Source organism: Mesoplodon bidens (genome assembly GCF_964165515.1).
Source record: "Mesoplodon bidens genome assembly, chromosome: 16".
Classification (NCBI taxonomy): Eukaryota; Metazoa; Chordata; class Mammalia; order Artiodactyla; family Ziphiidae; genus Mesoplodon; species Mesoplodon bidens.
This window is the reverse complement of record NC_138173.1, coordinates 78095718-78123227: the sequence shown is the minus strand read 5'-3', so window position 1 is coordinate 78123227 and position 27510 is coordinate 78095718. Positions and strand designations below refer to the sequence as shown.

General features: G+C 47.4%; 2 protein-coding genes across 9 annotated transcripts; one reads left to right on the top strand and one right to left on the bottom strand.

The window, feature by feature from the left end:
- Positions 1 to 780: 780 nt before the first annotated feature.
- LOC308630316 (UPF0488 protein C8orf33 homolog) lies at positions 781 to 10311 on the bottom strand. Of its 4 annotated transcripts, XM_081258866.1 has the most exons (8): positions 10178 to 10287; positions 10050 to 10089; positions 9804 to 9952; positions 9520 to 9604; positions 9207 to 9353; positions 8706 to 8829; positions 1526 to 1676; positions 781 to 1226 (listed from the first exon to the last, which is right to left on the bottom strand). In XM_081258866.1, exons 1-8 carry the CDS (start codon positions 10181 to 10183, stop codon positions 1101 to 1103), a joined length of 828 nt encoding a protein of 275 aa, XP_081114992.1. In that variant the 5' UTR covers positions 10184 to 10287; the 3' UTR covers positions 781 to 1100. The 4 variants fall into 4 exon arrangements, with proteins under 4 accessions (XP_081114992.1, XP_081114993.1, XP_081114994.1 ...); XM_081258867.1 differs by lacking the exon at positions 1526 to 1676; XM_081258868.1 differs by lacking the exons at positions 1526 to 1676; positions 8706 to 8829.
- Positions 10312 to 16317: 6006 nt separating this feature from the next.
- LOC308604831 (uncharacterized protein) lies at positions 16318 to 26088 on the top strand. 5 transcript variants are annotated; one of them, XM_081214373.1, is made up of 6 exons: positions 16318 to 16649; positions 17834 to 17910; positions 18868 to 18939; positions 19307 to 19433; positions 20123 to 20236; positions 23127 to 26088. In XM_081214373.1, the coding sequence occupies exons 3-6, from the start codon at positions 18907 to 18909 to the stop codon at positions 25415 to 25417; spliced, it is 2565 nt and encodes an 854-aa protein (XP_081070499.1). In that variant the 5' UTR covers positions 16318 to 16649; positions 17834 to 17910; positions 18868 to 18906; the 3' UTR covers positions 25418 to 26088. The 5 variants fall into 5 exon arrangements, with proteins under 5 accessions (XP_081070499.1, XP_081070496.1, XP_081070497.1 ...); XM_081214370.1 differs by having other exon boundaries at positions 17786 to 17910; XM_081214371.1 differs by having other exon boundaries at positions 16318 to 16873; positions 17786 to 17910.
- Positions 26089 to 27510: the final 1422 nt, after the last annotated feature.

The following is a 27510-nucleotide window of genomic DNA, read 5'->3' as shown; positions in this document are numbered from 1 at the left end:
CCCAAGTAGAAAGATGATCCAAGGCTAGAGAGGGCGGCCTAGCTGACTGCCCACCCAGAGGCCAGGCAGTTCCCCCATATCTCTGGTCTCCAAATGCGTCCTGTTTCCTTGTCGCGTGTTTCCCAAAGTCCAGGACCTGCTGCAGGTGGACTCTCTATGGAACCTGCCGTGCTTCACCTCAGAGCTGCTCACCTCTGTGTGCCCCTCCCCAGCTCAAACTGAGGAGTGACAGGGTGGAGCGACTTCTCCATCAAAGCCATTTACTCTCCCAGAGGCCAGTCCTGCTAAGATCTGAAGGAAGAGCAATCAGGCAAAGGGAGCAGCAGAACTAAAGACCTTTAAGCAGGATTAAGTTGGTTACCTCAGGAGCAGACAGGAAGCCAGCAAGGCAGGAATGTGGGTGGCGGGGAGGGAGCCACATCAGACAGGGGGTCAGGAGCCTAAATGTGTGCAGGCCCTGTGTGGGGCCTCATCCACCAGCCTTCATATGGTATCCTAGGTACAATCAAGTCACTGGGTCAGAGGAACAGAACCCAACACACATGGAGAACGAACACTCTAGCTGGTGAACAGACAGGAGGCAAGAGTGGCTGTCAGAGGGGACTCGCACCTGGAGGACCACAGAGCCCTCAGGGTGAGAGATGCGGCCAGGATGAGAATGCTTAGCAGAGAAGACAAAGAAAGCGCGGAAGATCTGAGGCTTATTTTGAAGACAGAGCTCGTACCAGCTGAAGTACTGAACACATGTGGGGGAGAAAGGGCAACACAGGACACAATACCATGATTTATAAGAAATATATATATATACACATATGTGTGTGCTTCATTCAAATGATCAAAATATGTATTTCTCACATGTATTTGGTCTTCATCCATGGAATTCCCTGAGGAACAATGGCGATAGGCTATTTGGTCTCTTGTCCTCAGCTCCTGAAAACACTTCAGGGAAGGTGACTTTCGAATTCCGACCAAAGATGGAGGCTGGCTGGCAGAACTAAGCATGTGATTAGAGGGTTAAAACTCACCACCCCTGGGGAGTGGAGAAGGGCTAAAAGTTGAATCAATAATGTCTATGTAGGGCTTCCCTGGTGGCACAGTGGTTAAGAGTCTGCCTGCCGATGCAGGGGACACGGGTTCGTGCCCAGGTCTGGGAAGATCCCACATGCCGTGGAGCAGCTGGGCCCACGAGCCATGGCCGCTGGGCTTGCGCGTCCGGAGCCTGTGCTCTGCAACGAGAGAGGCCACAACAGTGAGAGGCCCGCGTACCACAAAAAAAAATAATAATAATGTCTATGTAAGGAAGGCTCCATAAAATACAAAAGGACGGGGTTTAGAGAGCTTCCGGGTGGTGAACATCGAGACCGAAGGAGAGTTCCATGCCTTTCCCCATGCGGGGTGCTATGTATCTGCCTTTTATTCATATACTAGTAATAAATTGGTAATCTAGCGAGTGAACAAGTTTTCCTGAGTTCTGGTATTCATTATAGCAAGTTAACTGAACCCAAGAAGGGGGTCAGAGACATACCCAGGAGTACTTCCCAGAACTTCTGCTGCCAGTGGACTTGTCCCCATGGTGAAAAAGAGCCACCGCCCGCCTCTGCAGGAGACCGTCCAGCACTAACAGCCGTGTGGATGAAAGGCTCTTGGTGCTGCAGCCAGGAGTCAGTGCTGTGCCTCTGAGGTGGGAGAGCCGACTTCAGGACACTGGTCCACAAGAGACCACCCAACTCCACATAATATCAAATGGCAAAAATCTCCCAGAGATCTCCATCTCAACACCAACACCCAGCTTCACTCAACGACCAGCAAGCTACAGTGCTGGACACCCTATGCCAAACAACTAGCAACACAGGAACACAACCCCACCCATTAGCAGAGAGGCTGCCTAAATCATAATAAGTCCACAGACACCCCAAAACACACCACCAGACATGGACCTGCCCACCAGAAAGACGAGATCCAGCCTCATCGACCAGAACAGAGGCACTAGTCCCCTCCACCAGGAAGCCTACACAACCCACTGAACCAACTTTAGCCACTGGGGACAGACACCAAAAACAATGTGAACGACGAACCTGCAGCCTGCAAAAAGGAGACCCCAAACACAGTAAGATAAGCAAAATGAGAAGACAGAAAAACACATAGCAGGTGAAGGAGCAAGATAAAAACCCACCAGACCTAACAAATGAAGAGGAAATAGGCAGTCTCCCTGAAAAAGAATTCAGAATAATGATAGTAAAAATGATCCAAAATCTTGGAAATAGAATAGACAAAATGCAAGAAACATTTAACAAGGACCTAGAAGAACTAAAGATGAAACAAGCAACGATGAACAACATAATAAATGAAATTAAAAATACTCTAGAAGGGATCAATAGCAGAATAACTGAGGCCGAAGAACGGATAAGTGACCTGGAAGATAAAATAGTGGAAATAACTGCTGCAGAGCAGAATAAAGAAAAAAGAATGAAAAGAACTGAGGACAGTCTCAGAGACCTCTGGGACAACATTAAATGCACCAATATTCGAATTATAGGGGTCCCAGAAGAAGAAGAGAAAGAGAAAAGAACTAAGAAAATATTTGAAGAGATTATAGTTGAACACTTCCCTAATATGGGAAAGGAAATAGTTAATCAAGTCCAGGAAGCACGGAGAGTCCCATACAGGATAAATCCAAGGAGAAATACGCCAAGACACATATTAATCAAGCTGTCAGAAATTAAATACAAAGAAAACATATTAAAAGCAGCAAGGGAAAAACAACAAATAACACACAAGGGAATCCCCATAAGGTTAACAGCTGATCTTTCAGCAGAAACTCTGCAAGCCAGAAGGGTCTGGCAGGACATATTTAAAGTGATGAAGGAGAAAAATCTACAGCCAAGATTACTCTACCCAGCAAGGATCTCATTCAGATTGGATGGAGAAATTACAACCTTTACAGACAAGCAAACGCTGAGAGAGTTCAGCACCACCAAACCAGCTTTACAACAAATGCTAAAGGAACTTCTCTAGACAGGAAACACAAGAGAAGGAAAAGACCTACAATAACAAACCCAAAACAATTAAGAAAATGGGAATAGGAATATACATATCGATAATTACCTTAAATGTAAATGGATTAAATGCTCCCACCAAAAGACACAGACTGGCTGAATGGATACAAAAACAAGACCCATATATATGCTGTCTACAGGAGACACACTTCAGACCTAGAGACACATACAGACTGAAAGTGAGGGGATGGCAAAAGATATTCCATGCAAACGGAAACCAAAAGAAAGCTGGAGTAGCAATTCTCATATCAGACAAAATAGACTTTAAAATAAAGACTATTAGAAGAGACAAAGAAGGACACTACATAATGATAAAGGGATCGATCCAAGAAGAAGATATAACAACTGTAAACATTTATGCACCCAACAAAGGAGCACCTCAATACATAAGGCAAATACTAACAGCCATAAAAGGGGAAATCGACAGCAACACATTCATAGTAGGGGACTTTAACACCCCACTTTCACCAATGGACAGATCATCCAAAATGAAAAAAAATAAGGAAACACAAGCTTTAAATGATACATTAAACAAGATGGACTTAATTGATATTTATAGACATTCCATCCAAAAACAACAGAATACACATTTTTCTCAAGTGCTCATGGAACATTCTCCAGGATAGATCATATCTTGGGTCACAAATCAAGCCTTGGTAAATTTAAGAAAATTGAAATCGTATCAAGTATCTTTTCCAACCACAATGCTATGAGACTAGATATCAATTACAGGAAAAGATCTGTAAAAAATACAAACACATGGAGGCTAAACAATACACTACTTAATAATAAGTGATCACTGAAGAAGTCAAAGAGGAAATCAAAAAATTCCTAGAAACAAATGACAATGGAGACATGATGACCCAAAACCCATGGGATGCAGCAAAAGCAGTTCTAAGAGGGAAGTTTATAGCAATACAATCCTACCTTAAGAAACAGGAAACGTCTCAAATAAACAACTTAACCTTGCACCTAAAGCAATTAGAGAAAGAAGAACAAAAAAACCCCAAAGTTAGCAGAAGGAAAGAAATCATAAAGATCAGATCAGAAATAAATGAAAAAGAAATGAAGGAAACGATAGCAAAGATCAATAAAACTAAAAGCTGGTTCTTTGAGAAGATAAACAAAATTGATAAACCATTAGCCAGACTTATCAAGAAAAAAAGGGAGAAGACTCAAATCAATAGAATTAGAAATGAAAAAGGAGAAGTAACAACTGACACTGCAGAAATATAAAAGATCATGAGAGATTACTACAAGCAACTCTATGCCAATAAAATGGACAACCTGGAAGAAATGGACACATTCTTAGAAATGCACAACCTGCCAAGACTGAATCAGGAAGAAACAGAAAATATGAACAGACCAATCACAAGCACTGAAATTGAAACTGTGATTAAAAATCTTCCAACAAACAAAAGCCCAGGACCAGATGGCTTCACAGGCGAATTCTATCAAACATTTAGAGAAGAGCTAACACCTACCCTTCTCAAACTCTTCCAAAATATAGCAGAGGGAGGAACACTCCCAAACTCATTCTACGAGGCCACCATCACCCTGATACCAAAACCAGACAAGGATGTCACAAAGAAAGAAAACCACAGGCCAATATCACTGGTGAACATAGATGCAAAAATCCTCAACAAAATACTAGCAAACAGAATCCAACAGCACATTAAAAGGACCATACACGGGCTTCCCTGGTGGCGCAGTGTTTGAGAGTCCACCTGCGGATGCAGAGGACACGGGTTCGTGCCCCAGTCCAGGAGGACCACACATGCCACAGAGCGCTGGGGCCATGGGCCATGGCCGCTGGGCCTGTGCGTCCGGAGCCTGTGCTCCACAACAGGAGTGGCCACAACAGTGAGAGGCCCACGTACCACAAAAAAAAAAAAAAAGGATCATACACCATGATCAAGTATGCAAATCAATCAATGTGATATCTCAATAGATGCAGAGAAAGCTGTCGACAAAATTCAATACCTATTTATGATAAAAACCCTCCAGAAAGAAGGCATAGAGGGAAATTTCCTCAACATAATAAAGGCCATATATGACAAACCCACAGCCAACATCGTCCTCAATGGTGAAAAACTGAAAGCATTTCCACTAAGATCAGGAACAAGACAAGGCTGCCCACTCTCACCACTCTTATTCAACATAGTTTTGGAAGTTTTAGCCACAGCAATCAAAGAAAAGGAAATAAAAGGAATCCAAATCGGAAAAGAAGTAGTAAAGCTGTCACTGTTTGCAGATGGCATGATACTATACATAGAGAATCCTAAAGATGCTACCAGAAAACTACTAGAGCTTATCAGTGAATTTGGTAAAGTAGGATACAAAATTAATGCACAGAAATCTCTGGCATTCATATACACTAATGATGAAAAATCTGAAAGTGAAATCAAGAAAACACTCCCATTTACCATTGCAACAAAAAGAATAAAATATCTAGGAATAAACCTACCTAAGGAGACAAAAGACCTGTAAGCAGAGAATTATAAGACACTGATGAAAGAAATTAAAGATGATACAAATAGATAGAGAGATATACCATGTTCTTGGATTGGAAGAATCAACATTGTGTAAATGACTCTACTACCCAAAGCAATCTACAGATTCAATGCAATCCCTATCAAACTACCACTGGCATTTTTCACAGAACTAGAACAAAACATTTCACAATTTGTATGGAAACACAAAAGACCCCGGATAGCCAAAGCAATCTTGAGAATGAAAAATGGAGCTGGAGGAATCAGGCTTCCTGACTTCAGACTATACTACAAAGCTACAGTAATCAAGACAGTATGGTACTGGCACAAAAACAGAAAGATAGATCAATGGAACAGGATAGAAAGCCCAGAGATAAACCCACACACATATGGTCACCTTATCTTTGATAAAGGAGGCAAGAATGTACAGTGGAGAAAGGACAGCCTCTTCAATAAGTGCTGCTGGGAAAACTGGACAGGTACATGTAAAAGTATGAGATTAGATCACTCCCTAACACCATACACAAAAATAAGCTCAAAATGGATTAAAGACCCAAATGTAAGGCCAGAAACTATCAAACTCTTAGAGGAAAACATAGGCAGAACACTCTATGACATAAATCACAGCAAGATCCTTTTTGACCCACCTCCTAGAGAAATGGAAATAAAAACAAAGATAAACAAATGGAACAAAATGAAACTTCAAAGCTTTTGCACAGCAAAGGAAACCATAAACAAGACCAAAAGACAACCCTCAGAATGGGAGAGAATATTTGCAAATGAAGCAACTGACAAAGAATTAATCTCCAAAATTTACAAGCAGCTCATGCAGCTCAATAACAAAAAAAACAAACACCCCAATCCAAAAATGGGCAGAAGACCTAAACAGACATTTCTCCCAAGAAGATATACAGACTGCCAACAAACACATGAAAGAATGCTCAACATAATTAATCATTAGAGAAATGCAAATCAAAACTACAATGAGATATCAGCTCACACCAGTCAGAATGGCCATCATCAAAAAATCTAGAAACGATAAATGCTGGAGAGAGTGTGGAGAAAAGGGAACACTCTTGCACTGCTGGTGGGAATGTGAATTGGTATAGCCACTATGGAGAACAGTATGGAGGTTCCTTAAAAAACTACAAATAGAACTACCATATGACCCAGCAATCCCACTACTGGGCATATACCCTGAGAAAACCATAATTCAAGAAGAGTCATGTACCAAAATGTTCATTGCAGCTCTATTTACAATAGCCCGGAGATGGAAACAACCTAAGTGTCCATCATCGGATGAATGGATAAAGAAGACGTGGCACATAGATACAATGGAATATTACTCAGCCATAAAAAAAAATGAAATTGAGTTATTTGTAATGAGGTGGATGGACCTACAGTCTGTCATGCAGAGTGAAGTAAGTCAGAAAGAGAAAGACAAATACCATATGCTAACACATATATATGGAATTTAAGAAAAAAAAAGTCATGAAGAACCTATGGGTAAGACAGGAATAAAGACACAGACCTACTAGAGAATGGACTTGAGGATATGGGGAGGGGGAAGGGTAAGCTGTGACAAAGTGAGAGAGTGGCACGGACATATACACACTACCAAACGTAAAATAGATAGCTAGTGGGAAGCAGCCGCATAGCATAGGGAGATCAGCTCGGTGCTCTGTGACCACCTAGAGGGGTGGGATAGGGAGGGTGGGAGGGAGGGAGACGCAAGAGGGAAGAGATATGGGAACGTATGTATATGTATAACTGATTCATTTTGTTATAAGCAGAAACTAACACACCATTGTAAAGCAATTATACTCCAATAAAGATGTAAAAAAAAAAAAATGAAGGGGGTCACAGGAACCTGATTTATAGCCAGTTGTCAGAAGTATAGGGAACAACTACAGGACTCGTGACTGGCATGTGAAGTGGAGGGGGGTCTTGTGGGACTGAGCACTTTTCCTGTGGAATCTGATTCCATCTCTGGGTAGACAGTGTCAGAATTGAGTTGCATTCTTGGACACGCTGCTGACATCCAAGAATTGCTGTTGGCGTCGGGAACCCTCGACACAAACACGCACACACATTGGAATTGGATCCACGAACCCCTTTTGCAGAGGTGACACAGATTTTTGGCCTGATCAACTAGTTGGGCAGTAGGGCCATTCACTGAAAAGCAGAAAACAAATGGAGATTTAGGGACTTATCAGATGTTTTGGACACGTCAAGTTTGAAATGCCGGTGAAACAGCAAAATAAGAGATGTTGAGTAGGCAGGTGGGCTCCAGGTATCTATCTAGTCTAGTCTGCAAGTTTGGGAGACACCACCAAAGATGGCATCACAACCACTGAAGAGGATTAAGTCCCCTTGAAAACCCAACTTAATGCAGAAGGCCTGGAATTATCACCTGGAGCAGCTGGCATCAGAGCTTGTCCACTGAGGCTCAATGCTGGTGTCTGGCTGGGATTCTTAGGGCAGGAAGCTACCTGCTCCTCAGAACAAAGCCTGGGCTGCTGGGGGCTACGATGGCTCCCCAAGGATGATACCTGCTCAGGAATGAAGGCAATATAGACGAAAGACCAAGCACTGGGGTGAGAGCCTGGACCCAGCAGTGCCACACACCACCTCATCTATATAGACAGTTAACACTCGCTTTCACTCTTCCATTTTTATGAGGAATACTTTTATTACGGCAATGTGACACAATGGCGTGGAGCTCTACACCAGTTGACAGAACATCCTTCCATAAGTGAGCACCAGCGTATAACTATGTAGCTTCCCTACTAATCCTTATTTCCAACATCTACTAGTCTGTTCCTAAGCCTGTTAAAAGAGTCCTTCTACAACATGCTAAACACTCACTTCAGTTTACTGTAGAAACTTCTGAATGGACCTCCCTCTTCTGGCAGGAGAGACATTTCAGCTGAAAACCTATAAATGGGGTCCTGGGCTTGTCTGACAGTCAGGTCAGTACCCAACATGCATCTGTCCAACAGCCATGGCACCAGATTCACTGACCAGCCAGGGATAGGGCAACCCCACATCTGTCTGACAGAGCATTCCTGAAAAGCTCTGCACTCAAGACAAACCCCTGCACCAACTGCAGAGGAGGACCAATCCAGAATGGGGAAGAGGCTAAAAGAAATTGAACCTAAACTCTTCATCAGGAGTGTCTAGGGTGTCCTTGGCTCTCCCTGTTAGACGAGGCCTGCAGACCCTTCGGCTCTTCTTTCTGGCGGCCTCACCTACAGGCTGCACCTGGACTGAGTGGGCAGCTGTATGGGAGGGGAGAGACCGTATCAGAATTGAGTGATAATGGCTAATACTAACTGTGCCCATACAACTCTATCCCCATTGTAAAAATTAATTGACTTACTTCTCAAAATTATAAGGTATCACACTATCATCACACCCTGTTGAGAATCACAGAGGGATTCACTAACTCTCCTGCCCCTGCCTCCCTGGTCCAAGCCCAAATTCTGTGTTCCTGAGATCCAGGCTTTCTCTCTCCCTGCTCCCTGACGCTTTCCTGAGCCATCTTCTACCCTCGCCAGCCCTACTGCTGTGGGCTTCCTCCTTCCACTGCCCAGGCTCTTCCTCCCCGCCCCCTTGACCTAGGCAGGTGTGCACCCACCAGTTCCCAGATCCTCACCAGTCCTGAGAGCCCGCAGAGCCACGCACCACTCGGCTTCCATCTGAGCCCTGTAGTCCCCGAACAAGGAGCGCATCAGCTGCCTCTTCCGGGGCAGGGGGGTTCTTTGGCTCCGCAGGGTTCGGATTGCCCCAAGAGCTTGCTCCTCTGCAAATGAAAACACAGGACTAGTAACCTTCTCTATGCTCACCTCCAACTGTCCTACCGCAAAAGTAACGATTCCATCCCTTGGGAGCACCTGCAGGCCACAGGACTGTGACCGTTCACCCGCCCCGGCCCCCGCCCCCTGCAACTCTACAGACAGGCCCCTCACTCTGCTTAGGGGTGGGTCTCTGCATCTTCAGCCCCAGCTCCAGCTTTTCCACGCACCAGGCCAGTTCCCGGGCCAGCTGTTCCGCCTGTGGTGGATCGGGGATAGTGGCTGTGAGAGGGCACCTGGACCCCGCGGCCTCCAGCCCCATCCCACAGGAACCCAAAACGCCCCGTCTCATCCTCTCCCCGCTTTAAGTCCGCAAATCCGAGACTACACCCACAGGCGGATTCCCACCCAGAATGCACCCCGAGGCTCCACCCTTCCCGACTAAGGCCCGCCCTTGCCTGGGCCTCCGCACTTAGGGGGGCTTCCTCTGGGGCCGGCGTTTCTGTGGCCTTCCCGCCTCCATTCGCTGCAGAGGCCCCATTCCGGGTTTTCTTCTTCTTCTTTTGCTTCTTGGCCCTGGAGGCAGCGTCACTGCGCGTAGGGTGCCCTAAGCAGACAGACTGGATAGGGCCTTACAGTGGAAGGGTTCGGGGCGCCGGGAAGCGGCGGGGGGAACCGGGGGCTGCGGGGTGCGTGGGCAGTACCTGGGGCTGCCGATGTCTCCCGAGCAGGATGTCCTGGAGCCTGGAGAAAGGGGGACAGTAAGAAGGTCACGAGGAGCCACCAACGGCCCAAGGCCCCGCCACCGGTGCGCCCTCACCGCAGCACTCACCGCCATCCGCTGCAGCCGCAGCCAGACCCTGAAGAGGGAGGGCTTCGGTACCGACGCCGAATTCGCTCCCCGCGAAACACGTCTGCGTAGCAGAGTTCCGCAGGGCGCGGGCGGCGCGGTGGGCGGGGCCGGGCCTTCCGGAGCGCTGTGGGCGGGCCGCGGTGGGCGGGGCCCGGGCCGTTCGGAGCGCGGTGGGCGGGAGACCCTCCCCAACACTGACTATGTTGCAGATACTGCTCCGGATGAAAGGACGACGCCTACACGAGGGAATGTGCCCTTAAAGCTCACCTGCTAGTGGGGAGGGAAAAGCAGGTAAACAGACATGAAAAGCTGTCACCCAGAGCGGCGCTGTGAATAACAGTGGCCCCAACGGGGTGGCGAGTGGTCAGCAAAGTCCTGCGAGGAGTAGCAGCCCTGGAGGGGCTGGTCCGGCAGCGGAAAGGAGGGCGGGGGCCGAGGTGCAAGGCGAGGTGGGGGAGTTGCAGGGCCCTGGACCGCAGCGGGAGGCGGCTTCTGTTGTAAGCGCGGTGGAAGCACTGAGGGACGTTCATCCATCCGAGGAGTGACGCGGCCTTACCCAGATGCTGCTGTGTGGTGAGGGCCCAGAGGGGCTGGGGCAGGGGAGGGGAGGACCTGGAGGGGATTCAGAAACAGGAAGACCCCGCGCACCTGCTGGCGTCCCGACGTGGGCACCATCTACCTGCCCTTCTGCGCTCCCTGCCCAAGGCCGCCCCCCCACCATGCGCCGCTCCTTGTCCCGCATCACAGGCGTCAGGAGGACCCGGGTGCGTGGTGCTGCTTGAGAGGACAGGAGTCTGAGGTGCTGCTGTCCGATGATTCCTGTCAGTGAAATCGGCGTTGTTTCCTGAGGCGAGGGGATGGGAGGTCTCAGAAGGTAGAGTTTGGTCATCCCAGTAGTTAGAACCGGGTTGGTGAAAAAGTTCCTTAGGTTTTTAAGTAAAAACAAAAGACATATTTTTCATCTTCACCAAGAACTTTACTGAACAACGTATTCACCGTTTTGTTCCACTACCTCCTGCCATTTTTCAGGCAACTTCGTAATTCCGTCTTCCCAAAAATTCTTAACTTTTTGAGCAAAGAACTGTTCCAGGTGCCTTTTACAGTCTTCTGGGGAATGGAAATTTTTCCATGAAGAGAATTTTGTAAAGACTGAAATAATTGCAAATCCAAAGGTGCAATGTCTGGTGAATATGGCAGATGAATCAGAACTTCCCAGCCAAGTTGTAACAGTTTTTGCCTGGTCATCAAAGAAACATGCAGTCTTGTGGTATCCTGATGGAAGATTATACGTTTTCTGTTGACTAATTCCAACAGAATTTTCGATAGGTGCTACTTTCATTTGGTCTAATTGGGAGTAGTACTTGTTGGAATTACTCGTTCGATTGTCCAGAAGGAGCTCATAATAGAGGACTCCCTTCCAATCCCACCATATACACAACATCACCTTCTTTAGATGAAGACTGGCCTTCGGTGTGGTTGGTGGTGGTTCATTTCACTTGCCCCACGACCTCTTCCGTTCCACATTATTGTATAGTATCCACTTTGCATCACCCATCACAATTTGCTTTTTAAATGGAACGTTTTCTTTATGTTCAAGTAGAGAATCGCATGCAGAAATACGGTCAAGAAGGTTTTTCCCACGTAACTTATGTGGAAGCCAAACATCAAAGCGATGAACATAACCAAGCTGGTGCAAATGATTTTCAACGCTTGATTTGGATATTTTGAGTATGTCAGCTATCTCCCGTGTGGTATAACGTTGATTGTTCTCAATTAATGTTCTCTGTTTGATCGCTATCAACTTCAACTGGTCTACCCAACCATGGAGCATCGTCCAGTGAGAAATCTCCAGCACAAAACTTCGCAAACCACTTTGGACACGTTCGATCCATCACAGCACCTTCTCCATACACTGCACAAATTTTTTGTGTGTGTTTCACTCGCATTTTTACCTTTCTTGAAATAATAAAGCATAATATGCTGAAAATGTTGGGGTTTTCTTCCTTCTCCAATATTAAAATGGCTACACAGGGACTCCCCTGGTGGCGCAGTCGTTAAGAATCCGCCGGCCAGTGCAGGGGACACGGGTTCGAGACCTGGTTCAGGAAGATCCCACATGCTGCGGAGCAACTAAGCCTGTGCACCACAACTACTGAGCCTGCGCTCTAGAGCCCGCGAGCCACAACTACTGAGCCTGTGTGCCACAGCTACTGAAGCCCACTCACCTAGAGCCCGTGCTCCACAACAAGAGAAGCCACCGCAATTAGAAGCCCATGCACCACAACAAAGAGTAGCTCCCGCTTGCCGCAACTAGAGAAGGCCCACGCACAGCAATGAAGACCCAACGCAGCCAAAAAAAAACCCTAAATAAATAAATTTATTAAAAAAAAATTTTTTAAAGTAAAATAAAATGGCTACACAAAAATTCACCAATTTTGATAAGTTTTTTTTGTATGCTGATATGACCGCTGTCGCAATACAATCTAACAAAATTGTTTCGAATGAAGTTAAAGACAACTAAGCACTACTATAGCCATCTTACAGAAAAAAACAAATGAACTTTTGGCCAACCCAAATAGCTAATTAGCTATTTGCTGAGGTGTAACAAATTACCACAAAACTTATCAGATTGAAAACAACAAACATTCTTTATCTCATAGTTTCTGAGGGTCAGGAACCTAGCAAAAGCATAGCTGGTTGGTTCTAGCTCAGGCTCTCTTTGAGGCTGCTTCACCTTTTGGAGGAAGACCAAAGACTTTTTAGATATATTTTAAAACAACCACAGTTAGGATGTATTTCAGTCCTGGGAGACTGAGGTTTGGGTGGTGAGTGGACTCCAGACCCTAAGGGGCCTCTCCCTGCCTCCTTTGGCTGTGAAACCCCTCTATGACTTGGCCCAAAACTGCTTCCTACAGAAGCCTTCTCAGCCCAGACATGTGTGCCTGAGCACAGGCCTCACAGCAGATGCTTCCCCTTCCACAGCCTCTATTCCCAGTCGGCCACTGAATCCAATCGGTTTACCTCCTAAGTAATCTCCACCCCTACCCCCCCCAACCCCCCCAACACACACCATCTCTGGCCTGAACTGCAATCGAGTTCTCACTCATCTCTCTGCCTGCACTTTCACTCTCTCCTGTCTTTTTTGAACCACCCTGTGGTGAGAGTGGTCTTTCTAAAGCAGAAACTGTGTTGCTCTCCTGCCTAGAAATCTTCTAGTTCCTCCAGCATAAAGTCCAAGCTCCTTTCTTCCAGCCAGCACATGCCCCATAAGTCATACAGAGGCAACTATTTCCAGACCTCACTCTGCTCTGGCCCTGCTGATCTGCCAGCCTTTCGAGCCTCACCCCCCACCTCTCCTTACAGGCCGCTGCAGCCCCCACTGCCCTCTGCCCAGCCAGCCACCTCATTTTTCTTCCCTGACAGTACTAGCACCTGTTCAAACCCCCAGACTCAGACAGTAGGTCCTTGAAGAGCTCTAGAGAGGAAAGCATAGACGATCTAGTCCTGCATGTCACTAAGTCCCCAAACCTCCTCTACATTGCCTCCCACCCTGGCATGTAATAAAGGCTCATAAAATGAACAGCAAGTCTTCATCTAGCTGTGCCTGGCTGTCTGCACCTCCACAGCCACTGCAGGAATCATGCCTAACGTTTCACTCTCAACCATCATGGCTGCTTTCTGTCTCTTGAGACACACTAGTCTCCACTGACACAGTCGTTCCTTGGCCTATTCCCCTGGCCTGTTTAGAAAATATACTATAAATTTCATATGTGCAAATATATGCATATATGATGAGCCAATTCTCATCATCCATGGTAGTTCTATAAAGTAGCTGAGAACGCTGAATTAGGGAATAACAAACCATTGCTCCTAGGGGAAATAGAGTTAGCTTCCTCGGAGCCTCTAGTCACGACATTTTCATCAACCAATGAATACATAACCTTGTTTTATGTGTGTTTCTGATTAAAGACACCTTATTTAATATATACTGTTGATTCATAAACACTGAACTCAGCCAACAGCACTATGACTTGTGCTGAATGAAGTTCCTCTAGCACGCTTCCTCTATAAAGGCATCACATCACAGCCCTCTTGCACTTAGGGACATTAGACAGCACTTCAGCACTATGCTTGAGGGCCATTTTAAACAGTGAAATCCCCAAGAAAAAGCATAAAAGTACAAAAAGTGTGGCAGTTAATATACAGGCACACCTCAGAGATACAGCAGGTTCGGTTCCAGACTACCGCAATAAAGTGGATGTTGCAATAAAAGTCACACAATTTTTTTGGTTTTCCAGTGAATATAAAAGTATGTTTACACTGCAATATAGTCTGTTAAGTGTGCAATAGCATTATGTCTAAAAAACAATGTACACACATTAATACAAAATATTGCTAAAAAATGCCAACCATCATGAGTCTTCAGCAAGTCGTAGTCAAAACATCAAATATCACTGATTGCAGATCACCATAACAAATATAATAATGATAGGTTTGAAATATTGCGAGAATTACAAAAATATAACACCAAGACATGAAGTGAGCAAATGCTGTTGGAAAAATGTGCTGTGTTATCAGTTTTTGTCTCATGTATTTTGATGCTCTGTTGTTAGGTGCATACACGGTAAGGATCCTTGTGTTTTCTTATAGACTTGATCCCTTTATCATATTTAATACCCTTTTTGTCCCTGATAATTTTACTTGCTCTGAAGTCAGCTTTGTCTGAAATCGATATAGATACTCCAACTTTCTTTCCATTAGTGGAAGCATGGTATGCCTTTCTCCTTCCTTTATTTATTTATTTTTTATTTTATTTTTTTGGCTGTACGCGGGCCTCTCACTGCTGTGGTCTCTCCCGTTGCGGACGACAGGCTCCAGACGCGCAGGCTCAGCGGCCATGGCTCACGGGCCCAGCTGCTCCGCGGCATGTGGGATCCCGGACCGGGGAACGAACCCGTGTCCCCTACATCGGCAGGCGGACTCTCAACCACTGCGCCACCAGGGAAGCCCCTCCTCCCTTTATTTTTTAAATATCTGTGTCTTCGTGTTTAAAATGGGCTTCTTATAGACAACATATAATTATATGTTATACGTCTTTTTTTTTTACCTGCTTTGACAGTTCCGTCTTCTTTTAATTTTAATCTAGACCACTCACTTTTTTAATTTATTTATTTATTTATTTATGGCTGTGTTGGGTCTTTGTTTCTGTGCGAGGACCTTCTCTAGTTGTGGCAAACGGGGGCCCCTCTTCATCGCGGTGCGCGGGCCTCTCACTACCGCGGCCTCTCTTGTTGCGGAGCACAGGCTCCAGACGCGCAGGCTCAGTAATTGTGGCTCACCGGCCCAGTCGCTCCGCGGCATGTGGGATCCTCCCAGACCAGGGCGCGAACCCGCGTTCCCTGCATTGGCAGGCGGACTCCCAACCACTGTGCCACCAGGGAAGCCCTAGACCGTTCACTTTTAAAGCGAGTATTAATATGGTTGTTACTGTTTTTTATTCATTACACTTGTTTCTTTTTAAAAATCTTTCCCTCTTCTCATGCCTTCTCCGGTTTAATTGAGCATTTTATCTAATTAGATTTTTTTCTCCTATTTAGCATATCAATTATACTTCAAAAAAATGTTAATGGTTGTCTTAGAAGTTTGCAATATATATTAGGACTAATGTTAAGTCCACCTTCAAATAACACTACAACGCCTCACGGGTAGCACAGGTACTTATAACCCAGTGTCCCGATTCCTCTCTTCCGTCCCTAGGACACCGCTGCCACTCACCTTACACATGCGACAGTTACCCAATACACTGTCACTAATATTCAATATTACTCTGAAAAACAATGACCTTTTATTTTGCTTAGGAGTAAGACAAGTAAAAGATTTTATTTTACCTTCACTTATTCCCTCTCTGACCCGTTTCCCTTCTCTGGGTAAATCCGAGCTTCTTGTGTCACTTCCTAACTCTCTGACGAACTTCTAAAACCTCTCCCAAGCCAAGGGGGCCAGTGGCATAGAGTCCTCTGAGCCGCCTAGAGCGGCCCGACAGAACCCTAGGATCTGATTGGCCGGTAAGCTGGCGGCGGGGCGGAAGTTCCCAGCGGGCGTTTCCGGCCTGGCGGGTCCGCCCTCCCCGGCGTGGTGTACGGTGCACGTCTACCTTTTTCGGCGGAGCCGTGGGAGTCCTGGCCTCCCCTCGCGCGGAGGTGCCTGCGGCGCCGCGACAGGCCGGACGGCGCGGGGCTGGGCCGAGCCGGGGGAGCGCCTGTTCGTGTGGCCTGAGGGGCAGGCCGGGCGGAAACCCGCGCGGGGGTGGGGTCCGGGCTACCCCGGCGCGGAGGCGGGGCGGCGGGCACGAGCCAGGCCTCACAGAGGAGGCGAAGTTTGGGCGCGGTCAGGGGATGCACCGAACCTGTGCTTTTTCTCAGATGAGAGAGAGTACTTTTACTCATCAGGGGTAGGTTCCGTGAAAGGATGAAGTCGCGTAGGCTGTGCAGCGAAGGGACGTTGGTGCACATCCCGGCGCTGAACAATCCCGGGGCTCATTCATTCGCTCGGTGGGCGCCCAGTACACACTGCCTTGGTGATGATTAAGATTTACTGGGTTTTGTTTGTGGTTTGCGAACACTATGCGAAGCAATTTATACATTTTTCTCACTTAACTCAAAATAGTCACTTAAGGTAAGTGGTGATGTTCTCATTTCATGGTCTGTGGAGAAACACGTCACTTACTCGAGACCCTTGCGTTAAGAGGCGGTGTATCTGAGATTGGAGCTCAGTCTGGTGGAGCCCAGAGCCTATGCTTCTAACAGGAGTGTTACGTGCCTCCCACATGAGGCTGAAAGGGGAGGCCGAGTGCATTTGGAAGGACCGCTTGTGCACAGCACACAAAGGGCGCGAGCACCAGGGACCTGTCAAAGGCCAGCCCTGGCTGCGGACCGAGAGGCTACCTCTGGCCTGGGTGGCCTGAGGTGGAGATTCCGGGATGGCCCAAGAGAAATGAACTGGGCATTAATAAGCTTGGGTTCAGTTGTCAGAGCCCAACAGAGGCTTAAGTGATGAAGGCGGGGCAGGCAGGGTTTGTTCTGGGTTGTGTCTCTGAGGTTCCCTGGGTTTTATCCTCATGGTCACACTAGACAGAAGTGTTTCTCCCTGTTTCTTTTTTATCATCAGAGAGGAAAAGCCTTTTCTAGAAGCCTCTTTGCAAACTTCCCTTAACACCTTGTTGACCAGAAGGTGGTCTAGGGCCAAAGTAGCTGGGGCCAAGGAAAAAGGGCACATTTCTACCTGAATTAAGGGGTCTGTTTGCATGGAGCAGGCTGTGGGGGTAGAGGCTGACTGTGTATCAGAGGCCAGTTGGAAAGGTTTTCATGGGAGTGACACCCCGTGTCACCTGTCACCCTAAATTATCACCAGATCTGTGGTTCTAAATGTTACATGTATGCTGACAGTTCCCAGTATATACCCAGCCAGCTTCAACCTCTCTCCTGAAATTTGGACTTGTGGATCGAAATGCCCTCATTCTCCACTTGTAGTCTGATAGGCATCTTGAACATAACATGTACAAGACAACTTTTAATTTTTATCCTTCAGATATACTTCTGCAGTCTTCCTGGGTAATTGGAAATTTCATCGTCTCAGGTGTTTGGGCCAAACAGCTTGGTGTTTCATCCCACATCTAACTTGTCAGCACATCCTATCGACTGCACCTTTGACAGGTATCTGCAGTCTGACTACGTATCTCCTGCTACCACCATCTGCTCCAAGACACTGTCGTCTCCAGCTGTGTTATTGCTGGGACCTTCCAGTTGGTTTTCCTCCTTCTACCCTTACACCCTTCTCCCTGCCCCCCAGTCCATTTTCAAAGCAGCAGCTGGAACAGCCGCATGTCAAGTCATATCACTCTGCCCAGACCTTCCAGATGCTCCTAATCTCATTCAGAGTAAAAGCCTAAGTCCTATAGCCCGCAGGTCACCCCACCCGCCTCTGTCTTGCCCTCCCCTACTCTGCTTCAGCCCCTCTGGCCTCCTTGCCCTTCCTTGAACATGTCAAGTGTGCTTGCTCCTTGCAACCCTTGCACTTGGGCCTCCCCCTGCCCAGGATGTATCTCCCCTGATATCTACTTAGTGCCGGCCGGCCCTCACTCCATCCATAGCTGTTTTGATGTTACTTTATCAGAGGTGCCTTCCCTGGCTGCCTTTCGTAAAATACCTCCTCCCAACAGTTGCTGCCCTCGTGCTGCTTATTGTTTCGATTCCTTATCCCCTGACACAAGTATCATGTCTGTCAACCTCCCTACGGCTTGTGCACTGCTGTAGAGTAGGAGCTTGTTCTTGTCCTCAGCTGTTTGCCCACTGCCCAGGATTCTCCTAGGTGGGCCTGAGAGGCAGACCGTCGTCTCCCGTTAGGTGCACTGCCGGGGACCTGGCTTTCACGTGTGGCCTTGTTATGCTGTCGTACTACGGGCTGCTGGGGAGGCTTCATGGGGGGCAAGGGAACATATAATCACAGGCCACTGGGTGCTGGGACCATTGTTCCTTCCTGGGGATTTCAAGTAGCCTACAACTGGGTCTCTGCTGCCACAGACCTCTTGAGGTACAGGCCCGGAAGTCTCAAGTTGCTGTGGGGAGCAGAAGGCGGATCAGGCTCCATCACACTCTTCCCTTTTGCTACAGCTCTGCCTGCCTCCTCGGGACAAGCTTGGAGATCCAGTGATGGCCCACAAGCAGCTTCTTCCTGGGCCCCAGGTGAGTGGTCTTCGTGGAGACGCCTCAATGTGGCCTCGGCCCTTTCCTGGCTGGAGTCTCCACGGTTCCCTCTGAGGCACTGGTCTCAGGGTAGTTGGCTCCCTGTCTTCATTGATGTCCTCAACCCTTGGGTTCAAGTCCCTGAAATGCACTCTGGACTGTATCATCTCACCCCTGGACTGGGCACAGAGGAGGGCAAGGGATGGGCAGGTAAACACGAGTCAGAATGGTGTCTGCCTCAAAGAGCCCGCTCTCTTGGGGAAGGCAGTCTGGTGCATGTGCTCAGAGGGGTTTTGCCCACCCTGAGCCTAGTGCCTCCCTACCCCCAGGCCCGTCCTGCGGTTGCAACAAGATCTTGTCATTCCAGGTCTTGGTTTCCTTCGAGGAAGTGGCCGTGCTCCTTTCCCGAGAGGAGTGGGGCCATCTGGGCCCTGCTCAGAAGGGACTCTACAGGGATGTGATGCTGGAAACCTATGGGAACCTGGTCTCGCTGGGTGAGGCTCTTCCCAGGAGCTCAGCTCTGGGCTTCCTGCTCCACAAATGGCCCTGGGGACTGGGACTGGGGCTGGGGCTGGGCTCAAGGCTCAGAGGCTTCTCACCCCCTGGGCCCAGACATGGGGCATTTGTGACCCTGGGCCCAGGCAGGCCTGGTCTGGGCAGAGGAGGGGACAGGTGGTGCCAGGGACTCCCCCGAGTTCTTTGTAGGAAGTATGGAAGGAGAACATTATTCATTGAACGCCAAGTATATTCATATCCCCTCAGTTAATCTTCATGCATCTTCGGGGTTGGTGGTAGGATACATCGTTGATAGGTGAACCTGAGGCTGACAAATACCACTTTATTAAGTTCACACAAGCTGTCAGGGCAGATCTGGGATTTGCATCCATTTGGCTTCAGAGCCCTGCTTTATACCTGCCTTATACTTAGTCTGCTGTACAGCAACACCTCCTCTACCATGAGTCTTCTGCCATGATGTGTTCAAGCCCCACGTCTGTCCCTTATCTGTGACCCCAGAAGAGCTGGGTTTGACTTTTCTTCAGCTGGGATAGAGGCCTACATCTGTGTCCATGCTTTGGAGACCAGGTGGCAGGCAAGGTCATGACGGCACACAGACGCTGCCCATAGGGCCATCCTGCCCTGGACCTGGATGAGTTGTCAGTCTCGCTTTCTTTCTCTGGAGCAGGACTTCAAGGTTCCAAACCTGATGTCATCTCCAAGCTGGAGCAGGGGGAAGAGCCATGGGCCCCACACTCGCCAAGAATTGAGGGAAGCTGGATTTGGAGACGCAGGCATGCAGGTGAGTCTGCAGGAACACCCCCACGCTCTCGTGCCCCTGCTGGCAGGTGCCACCACTTCACCAGGCCAAATTGCGTCACCACCAGAGCTTTGCTTTCCTTCTCCATCTTCTTTCTCTTCTTTTCTCTTTTTTGCTCTTAATGGCCCCTATGCTGTGCCCCTGAATGGGGTCATGTTTACCTTACATTAGAAGATGCTCTTTCAGTTCCTGAAAAGAGCTCAGGTGTCTCCCTGGCAGCTGCCTCCCTACCCTGGCTGCCTCTCAGTCGTTTCCATGTCACCCAGTCCTCAGGTCTTGCTGGCCAGCTCTGCCTTGGCTGCTGGAGACACCACTTGGAGAGTCCACCTGGAGGCTTGCCATCCTGCCCAGACTCTCACCCCTGCTGTTCACTCAGAGTTCCCAGGCTGATTCTGGGCTTCGGAGAAACGCGTGACTTAGGGCTGCTTCTTGTGTAGTGAAGGATTTGGGCATGTACGTAGTAAGCGTAGCAGAGTTCCTGTGCTCTTTGCTGCATGGCAGCTAACATTGCCTGGCCTGTTGTGCATTCCTAGCACTGTGCTGGCACAGTGAACTTACACAATCCTCCAGCATCCCTGCAGAGTCGGTGCTCAGGAAAATGAGGCACAGAGAGGTTCAGTTGCTAGCCCGAGGTCGCACAGCCAGCCAGGGACAGAGGTGAGTTGGATCTCTGGTGGACTGGCTCCCTACCACATGCCTTTTTTTTTCTTTTTAAAAACAGCTTTTTAAAGGTATAATTAGCATATAATATGCTAGGCATATTTTTTTAACTCTTTTTTAAATAAATTTATCTTATTTATTTTTGGCTGCTTCGGGTCTTCGTTGCTGCGAGCAGGCTTTCTCTAGTTGCAGCAAGCAGGGGCTACTCTTCGTCGCAGTGCACGGGCTTCTCGTTGCAGTGGCTTCTCTTGTTGTGGAGCACAGGCTCTAGGTGCGCGGGCTTCAATAGTTGTGGCATGCGGGCTCAGTTGCTCCGCGGCATGGGATCTTCCTGGACCAGGGCTCGAACCTGTGTTCCCTGCCTTGGCAAGCAGATTTTTTCTTTTTTTTTTTTAAATAAGTGGTGGTAGGAGTTTATTTATTTATTTATTTTTGCTGTGTTGGGTCTTCGTTTCTGTGCGAGGGCTTTCTCTAGTTGTGGCAAGCGGCGGCCACTCTTCATCGTGGTGTGCGGGCCTCTTACTATCACGGCCTCTCTTGTTGCAGAGCACAGGCTCCAGACGCGCAGGCTCAGTAGTTGTGGCTCACAGGCCTAGTTGCTCCATGGCATGTGGGATCCTCCCAGACCAGGGCTCGAACCTGTGTCCCCTGCATTAACAGGCAGATTCTCAACCACTGCGCCACCAGGGAAGCCCCGTCAGGCAGATTCTTAACCGCTGCGCCACCAAGGAAGTCCCAGAGACGTTGCTTCTTGACTCATAGATCACTCTGTTCTGTGGTCTCTTTTTTTGTCACGTTCTTCACTCTGTTTCGTACCTGGTGAAATAGCACCTCTTGACAAGGATCATCTTTTTAGACTCTAGTCCCAGAATGTTGAAGACTCTTAACTCCTCAGATACTCCTGACAGAAGCCACAGGAATTCAGGACCTTTACCATCTGCAACCTGCCCCTTCAGGCTGCTCCTAGGTTTCTAGAATGAAGTATTGTTTGCTTTTTACTTTTCAGACTTGAATGGTAAAAATCAGTCCCTTTGAAGCACTGGGCGTAGTTCTGCAAAGACGACTTAGCCCAGTGTTAGATCCCACCCAGTTAATATTTTCAGCTCAGTCTCTCTGTTCTGGCTAAACAGTCTGAAAGTGCCAGCTCTAATAATAACCACTGTTTACAAAAGAGAGAGTCCACTGTGCTTTTGCGGTCTCTCAAAACTGTGAGAGGCTACCCTCTCACAGTTCTCACCAGGTTGTCCTTCCACTGGTCTTTGTAGCCACATGATTCAGTGCTTTTGGCTGGGTGGTTTTGTTTTTTACAAAGTTTCAGGTACTTTTATCCATTGGGAACATGTGGTATGGACTGTTGTACACATTTGGCTTTTTTGCCTTGTGCTATACCTGCTATTTGAATGGGTAGGTTGCTTCTTTGTTTCTATTTTTCTCTATTTTCCGTGATTTACTTCTGTGAAACCAAGTTGTCCAGATCAAATCATTTTTCCCATAATGTGTTACTCAGTATACCCTTCATTCGTTATAAATCATTCACGATACATTTATTTTTCAACAAATGTTTGAATGCCTCTTATGTATAAGCCATGGAAGATGCCTTTTTTACAGAGTGTGCAGCAGTGACATCAGTGTAGGTGCTGACCGTCCAAGCCTCCATTGCTGACTTCACCATCTCCCTCCTTGCCTTCTTTTTTTTTTTTTTGATGTGGACCATTTTTTTTTAAGTCTTTATTGAAGTTGTTACAATATTGCTTCTGTTTATGTTTCGGTTTGAGGCATGTGGGATCTGAGTTCCCTGACCAGGGGTGGAACCCTCACCCCCTGCATTGGAAGGTGAAGTCCTAACCACTGGACCACCAGGGAAGTCCCCCCTCCTCACCTTCTGAGGGTGCCTCTCCCTCAGGTCACGCCTCGAGGTTCCTGCTCCATCTGTGCCTGGTTAGCCCATCTGAAACGGAGGCATTTCACCTTGGGTTTCTCCCCTCCCTCCCTCCTTCCCTGCTTCCTTCCCACACCAGCTTTCATTGCTCTGAGAGCATGCTTCTCTCTCCTCGCCTTCTCTTTTCTCTTCCCAGTAAGGTCATTTTTGGTTTTGCATTCTGAAAATCCAAATCCTCCTAGGAGATAATTGTTTCATATAAATGTTTCTATTTATGCTCTAAGTATTTCCCATAGTAAAACATGAGTAACTCTTTTTTTTTTTTTTTTTTAGGTTATGTCTCTAGGAAGGAAAAGAAAGAATTGACTCCAAAGCAGGAAATTTCTGAAGAAATGGAATCCCGGAGAACAAAATTAGAAGAGCATGTAAGGAATATTTCCAAGGAATCTGATTTTGAAGAGATGACTAAAACTGAGGGAAAGCTAAAGAATTGCTGGGGGAAATATGCAGTGGAGGGACTTAAGAAGGATTTCCCCCAGAAGAGTAATTTCAGGCCAGTGACAGTGACACATGTGAAAACCCCCTTGGGGGAAAGAGGTCCGAAATTCAGTGCAGCTGAGGTAAACTGCGCTGCAGACGCAAGTTCTGTCAGAAACTGCAGGCTGTCTTCAGGGAAGAGTCTCCACCAGAGTGTGTCATGTGTAGAAAACTTCCAAACGAGTAAGGACCTCACTAACCTCCAAAGTTTCTGTGTAGGAGAACAAGCCTGTCAGGCAGATGTGTTTGTGAAAATGCCCAGGCAGAGTTCAGTTTTCAGTGAGAACCGGAGGATTAACAATCTAGAAAAAGCCTTTGAAAAGTGTGCTGTGTATGGAATAGCTTTTGGTCAGAGCAGAGCTGTCATTCAGCACCGGAGAATTCACAGTGGAGAGAAGCCCTGCGGGTGTGAGGAAGGTGGCAGAGCTTCCCATGCCCGTCCCTACGCCATGCAGCACTGTAACACTTACACCGGAGAAAGAGCCTGTGAGGCTAACGAATGTGAGAAAGCTCTTAGCACATGTCCGTCTTACATTCAGCATTGTAAAGTTCACACTGGGGTGAAGCCCCATGAGTGCAGTCAGTGTGGAAAAGCCTTTAGTCATAACTCTAACCTGATCCATCATCAGAGAGTGCATAGTGCAGAGAAGCCATACGTGTGTGTGGAATGTGGAAAAGCCTTCCGGAGACAGTCACATCTCACTCAGCATAAGAGAACCCATTCTGGAGAGAAACCCCATGACTGTGCTGAGTGCGGCAAAGCCTTCAGCACACGACTGTCTCTCATTCAACATCAGAGAACTCACACAGGAGAAAAACCCTATGAGTGTAACGAATGTGGAAAATTCTTTAGCCTGAACCGAACCCTTATTGTTCATCAGAGAATCCACACTGGAGAGAAACCCTATAGGTGTAATGAATGTGGAAAATCCTTCAGTCAGCGCTCACAAGTTATTCAACATAAGAGGGTTCACACTGGAGAGAAGCCTTATATCTGCAATGAGTGTGGGAAATCCTTCAGTGCTCGCCTGTCCCTCATCCAGCATCAGAGAATTCACACTGGAGAGAAACCTTATGGGTGTAATGAGTGTGGGAAAACCTTCAGTCAAAAGGGACACCTTATTCAGCATCAGCGAATTCACACTGGAGAGAAGCCCTATGAGTGTAATGAGTGTGGAAAAGCTTTCAGCCAGAGTTTTAATCTCATTCACCATCAAAGGACACACAATGGCAAGAGGCCCTACGAGTGTAACGAGTGTGACAAAGCCTTCAGTGTTCTCTCCTCCCTTGTCCAGCATCAGAGAGTGCACAACGGAGAGAAGCCCTACGAGTGCCACAGCTGTGGGAAGGCCTTTAGTCAGGGATCACACCTAATCCAGCACCAGAGGAGTCACACTGGAGAGAAGCCCTATGAGTGTAGCGAGTGTGGGAAAACCTTTGGACAGATATCCACCCTAATTAAGCATGAGAGGACCCACAATGGGGAGAAGCCCTATGAGTGCGGTGACTGTGGGGAAGCTTTCAGCCAGGGTGCACACCTCATCCGCCATCGAAGAATTCACACTGGGGAGAGCCCTTACATGTGTAGTGACTGTGGGAAGGCCTTCAACGTCCGCTCCTCCCTCATTCAGCATCTCGGGGTTCACACCGGCGACAAGCCTTATGAGTGCAGTGAGTGTGGCAAGGCCTTCAGCCAGCATTCACAGTTTATTCAGCATCAGAGGGTTTACACTGGAGAGAAACCCTACATGTGCAGTGAATGTGAGAAATCAGTCAGTGCACACTTGTCCCTTATCCAACACCAGAGAATTCACACTGGAGAGAAGCCCTATAAATGCATCGAATGTCAAAAATCCTTCCGACAAAGCTCTCACCTCATTCGACATCAGAGAATCCACAGTGGAGAGCGACCTTACATGTGTAGTAGATGTGGGAAAACTTACAACCAGAGAATATCTCTTATTAGTCATGAGAAAGTTCACAGACTCCATGGTGGAGAGCAAGCCCGTCGGCGTGACGAGTATGGGCAGCTCTTTGGCGCACAGGCAGCATTCATGCAGCACCGGAAGGTTCACAGTGGAGAGTGACTCACTCTGTCTGATACGTTCTTCACAGTTTTACAGCAGGAGAGTTCTACTGATAAGAAAGCTCACTTTATGACTTTCCTTTTGGAAATTCAGCTCTTAAGGAATTAAACTATCTCCCAATATGCTGCTCACTGAAGGCAGGCTGCTGAATTATGTGGTAAACGTTCCAAGGTAACATGCCTTCCCTCAGACCCAGAGGATGGCTCTCTGCTTGGGTGTTTTAAATGAATGCAACTTAAATATACTTTCCTAGATCATGTTTTTATAGCACCAGACCTTAGTGTACAGTTATGTGTTTCATTTGGCCCCTGTCTTTCTTTTCTTTCCTCTTCATCATCTATTTCAGCTTCAGGAAAAGTAACTGGGATCCTTGGACTTTTGAGTGTGATGGAACTGGGTTGGGGTTTTCTTATTTGTTTGTTTGTAGGGCCTTCTCATAATGTTTTTTTTTTTGTTTTTTTTTTGTTGTTGTTGTTGTTTTTTTTTTTTAGCTGTACGCGGGCCTCTCACTGCCGTGGCCTCTCCCGTTGCGGAGCACAGGCTCCGGACACACAGGCTCCGCGGCCATGGCTTGCGGGCCCAGCCGCTCTGCGGCATGTGGGATCTTCCGGGATTGGGGCACGAACCCGTGTCCCCTGCATCGGCAGGCGGACTCTCAACCACTGCGCCACCAGGGAAGCCCCAATGTTTTTGTTTTATTGTGAGGGATATGATACCTTTAACTTCAAAGGGGTTGTCCCTTTTCAGCATCCGGTAATCCACAGAGGTGAGAAGGCATATGAGTATAAGCAGAGTTTGTTAAGGAATGAGGTGAGGCTTGTGTGTCGATTCAAACTGTTGAGATCGTGCTAGGAAGTCAGCTGACTCATGTAAACTGGGGTTTCCTACAGGGTAATTTGAAAACAAAAAATCCCATGAATTGGAGGGGTGGAATAGGCATAAAGTAGACACAGGCTGGCGTGGGACCCGGGACACAGCTTACAGATTCTGTTGGTATATTCTAGATCCACTTCTGAGGGAGAGGAGGTGAGTGGTTGAAGCTGTTGCCTTTCACTGGGCGGCCTCGCACTGAGCTGACTCTGGTGAGGAAGGCAGGTCCTCCTGCTGCCAGAGGACAGGACTCCAGGTGAGGCAGGGGCACGGCATTAAGCACCTTTTCGTGGGTAGGTTATTGTGCAGGCTGTTGTCAGCCTTGGAGCCCTGTCTGCATGCTGAAAACATGCCTTTGTCCCTCCCGGGAGCTGTATTAGTCAGTGGTGTCTCAGGGCCCGTGGCCCTCCCACCTGATGCTTGAGGTGATGCTCAACATCCTGGGAGCTGATTTCCTGAGCACAGTCTTCAGAGTGGCTGCCCCTGGTTCATCACGTGTGGTTCACTCCAGTGTCCTCAGAACCCCATTCTCCAGAAGTTTCTATGGCACTTCCTTCTGTTTTTGTGGAGGAAAGATTAGCATGCCAATGGGCTGGAAAAGGGTTATAAATATGAGAGATTCAGCAGAAGGAGTCTGTGAGAGACAGTTCTAGAAACAAATCTGGCAATTGAAAGTGGCTGTTGAGAGTCTGATGAGAAGCTGGTACCATGTGTGAACCCTTGAGAAGGGACTAACAAGATCTGGCACGGGCTGTAGTGGGATGGCGCTTTATGAATAAGGCAGGGTAAGAATGGAGTGAGAGAGGAGCAGTGAATTGCTTAATAGCTGGACATTCTATTCCTTTATAGTATCCTTTTCAATAATAAGTTTATTCCTATTTTCCTGCTTTATTAAAGAAACTTTCTCTTAGAAGTTAACTGACCTTTTTTCCTTATATTGACTTGACTTATGGCTCAGGCCTTATTTTCCAGGCTCTTGTCTATATAGCAGTAGTATTGGTCTTTACTCGTTTTAGAATTTTGAGGAGCTGATTGAAAAATCTGCCTCTTAATGATACTTCTCCTAAGCACACTTCACCACAAATAGCTTTGACATTTTTTAAAACTGGAATACACTGTGATAATAATGGTTATCACGTGCTAAACAAAAATTCTGATTGAGTCAACAAACCTTTACCTTTTTACCTTAGTATGTGCGAGGCACTGTGATGAATGCTTCTCCT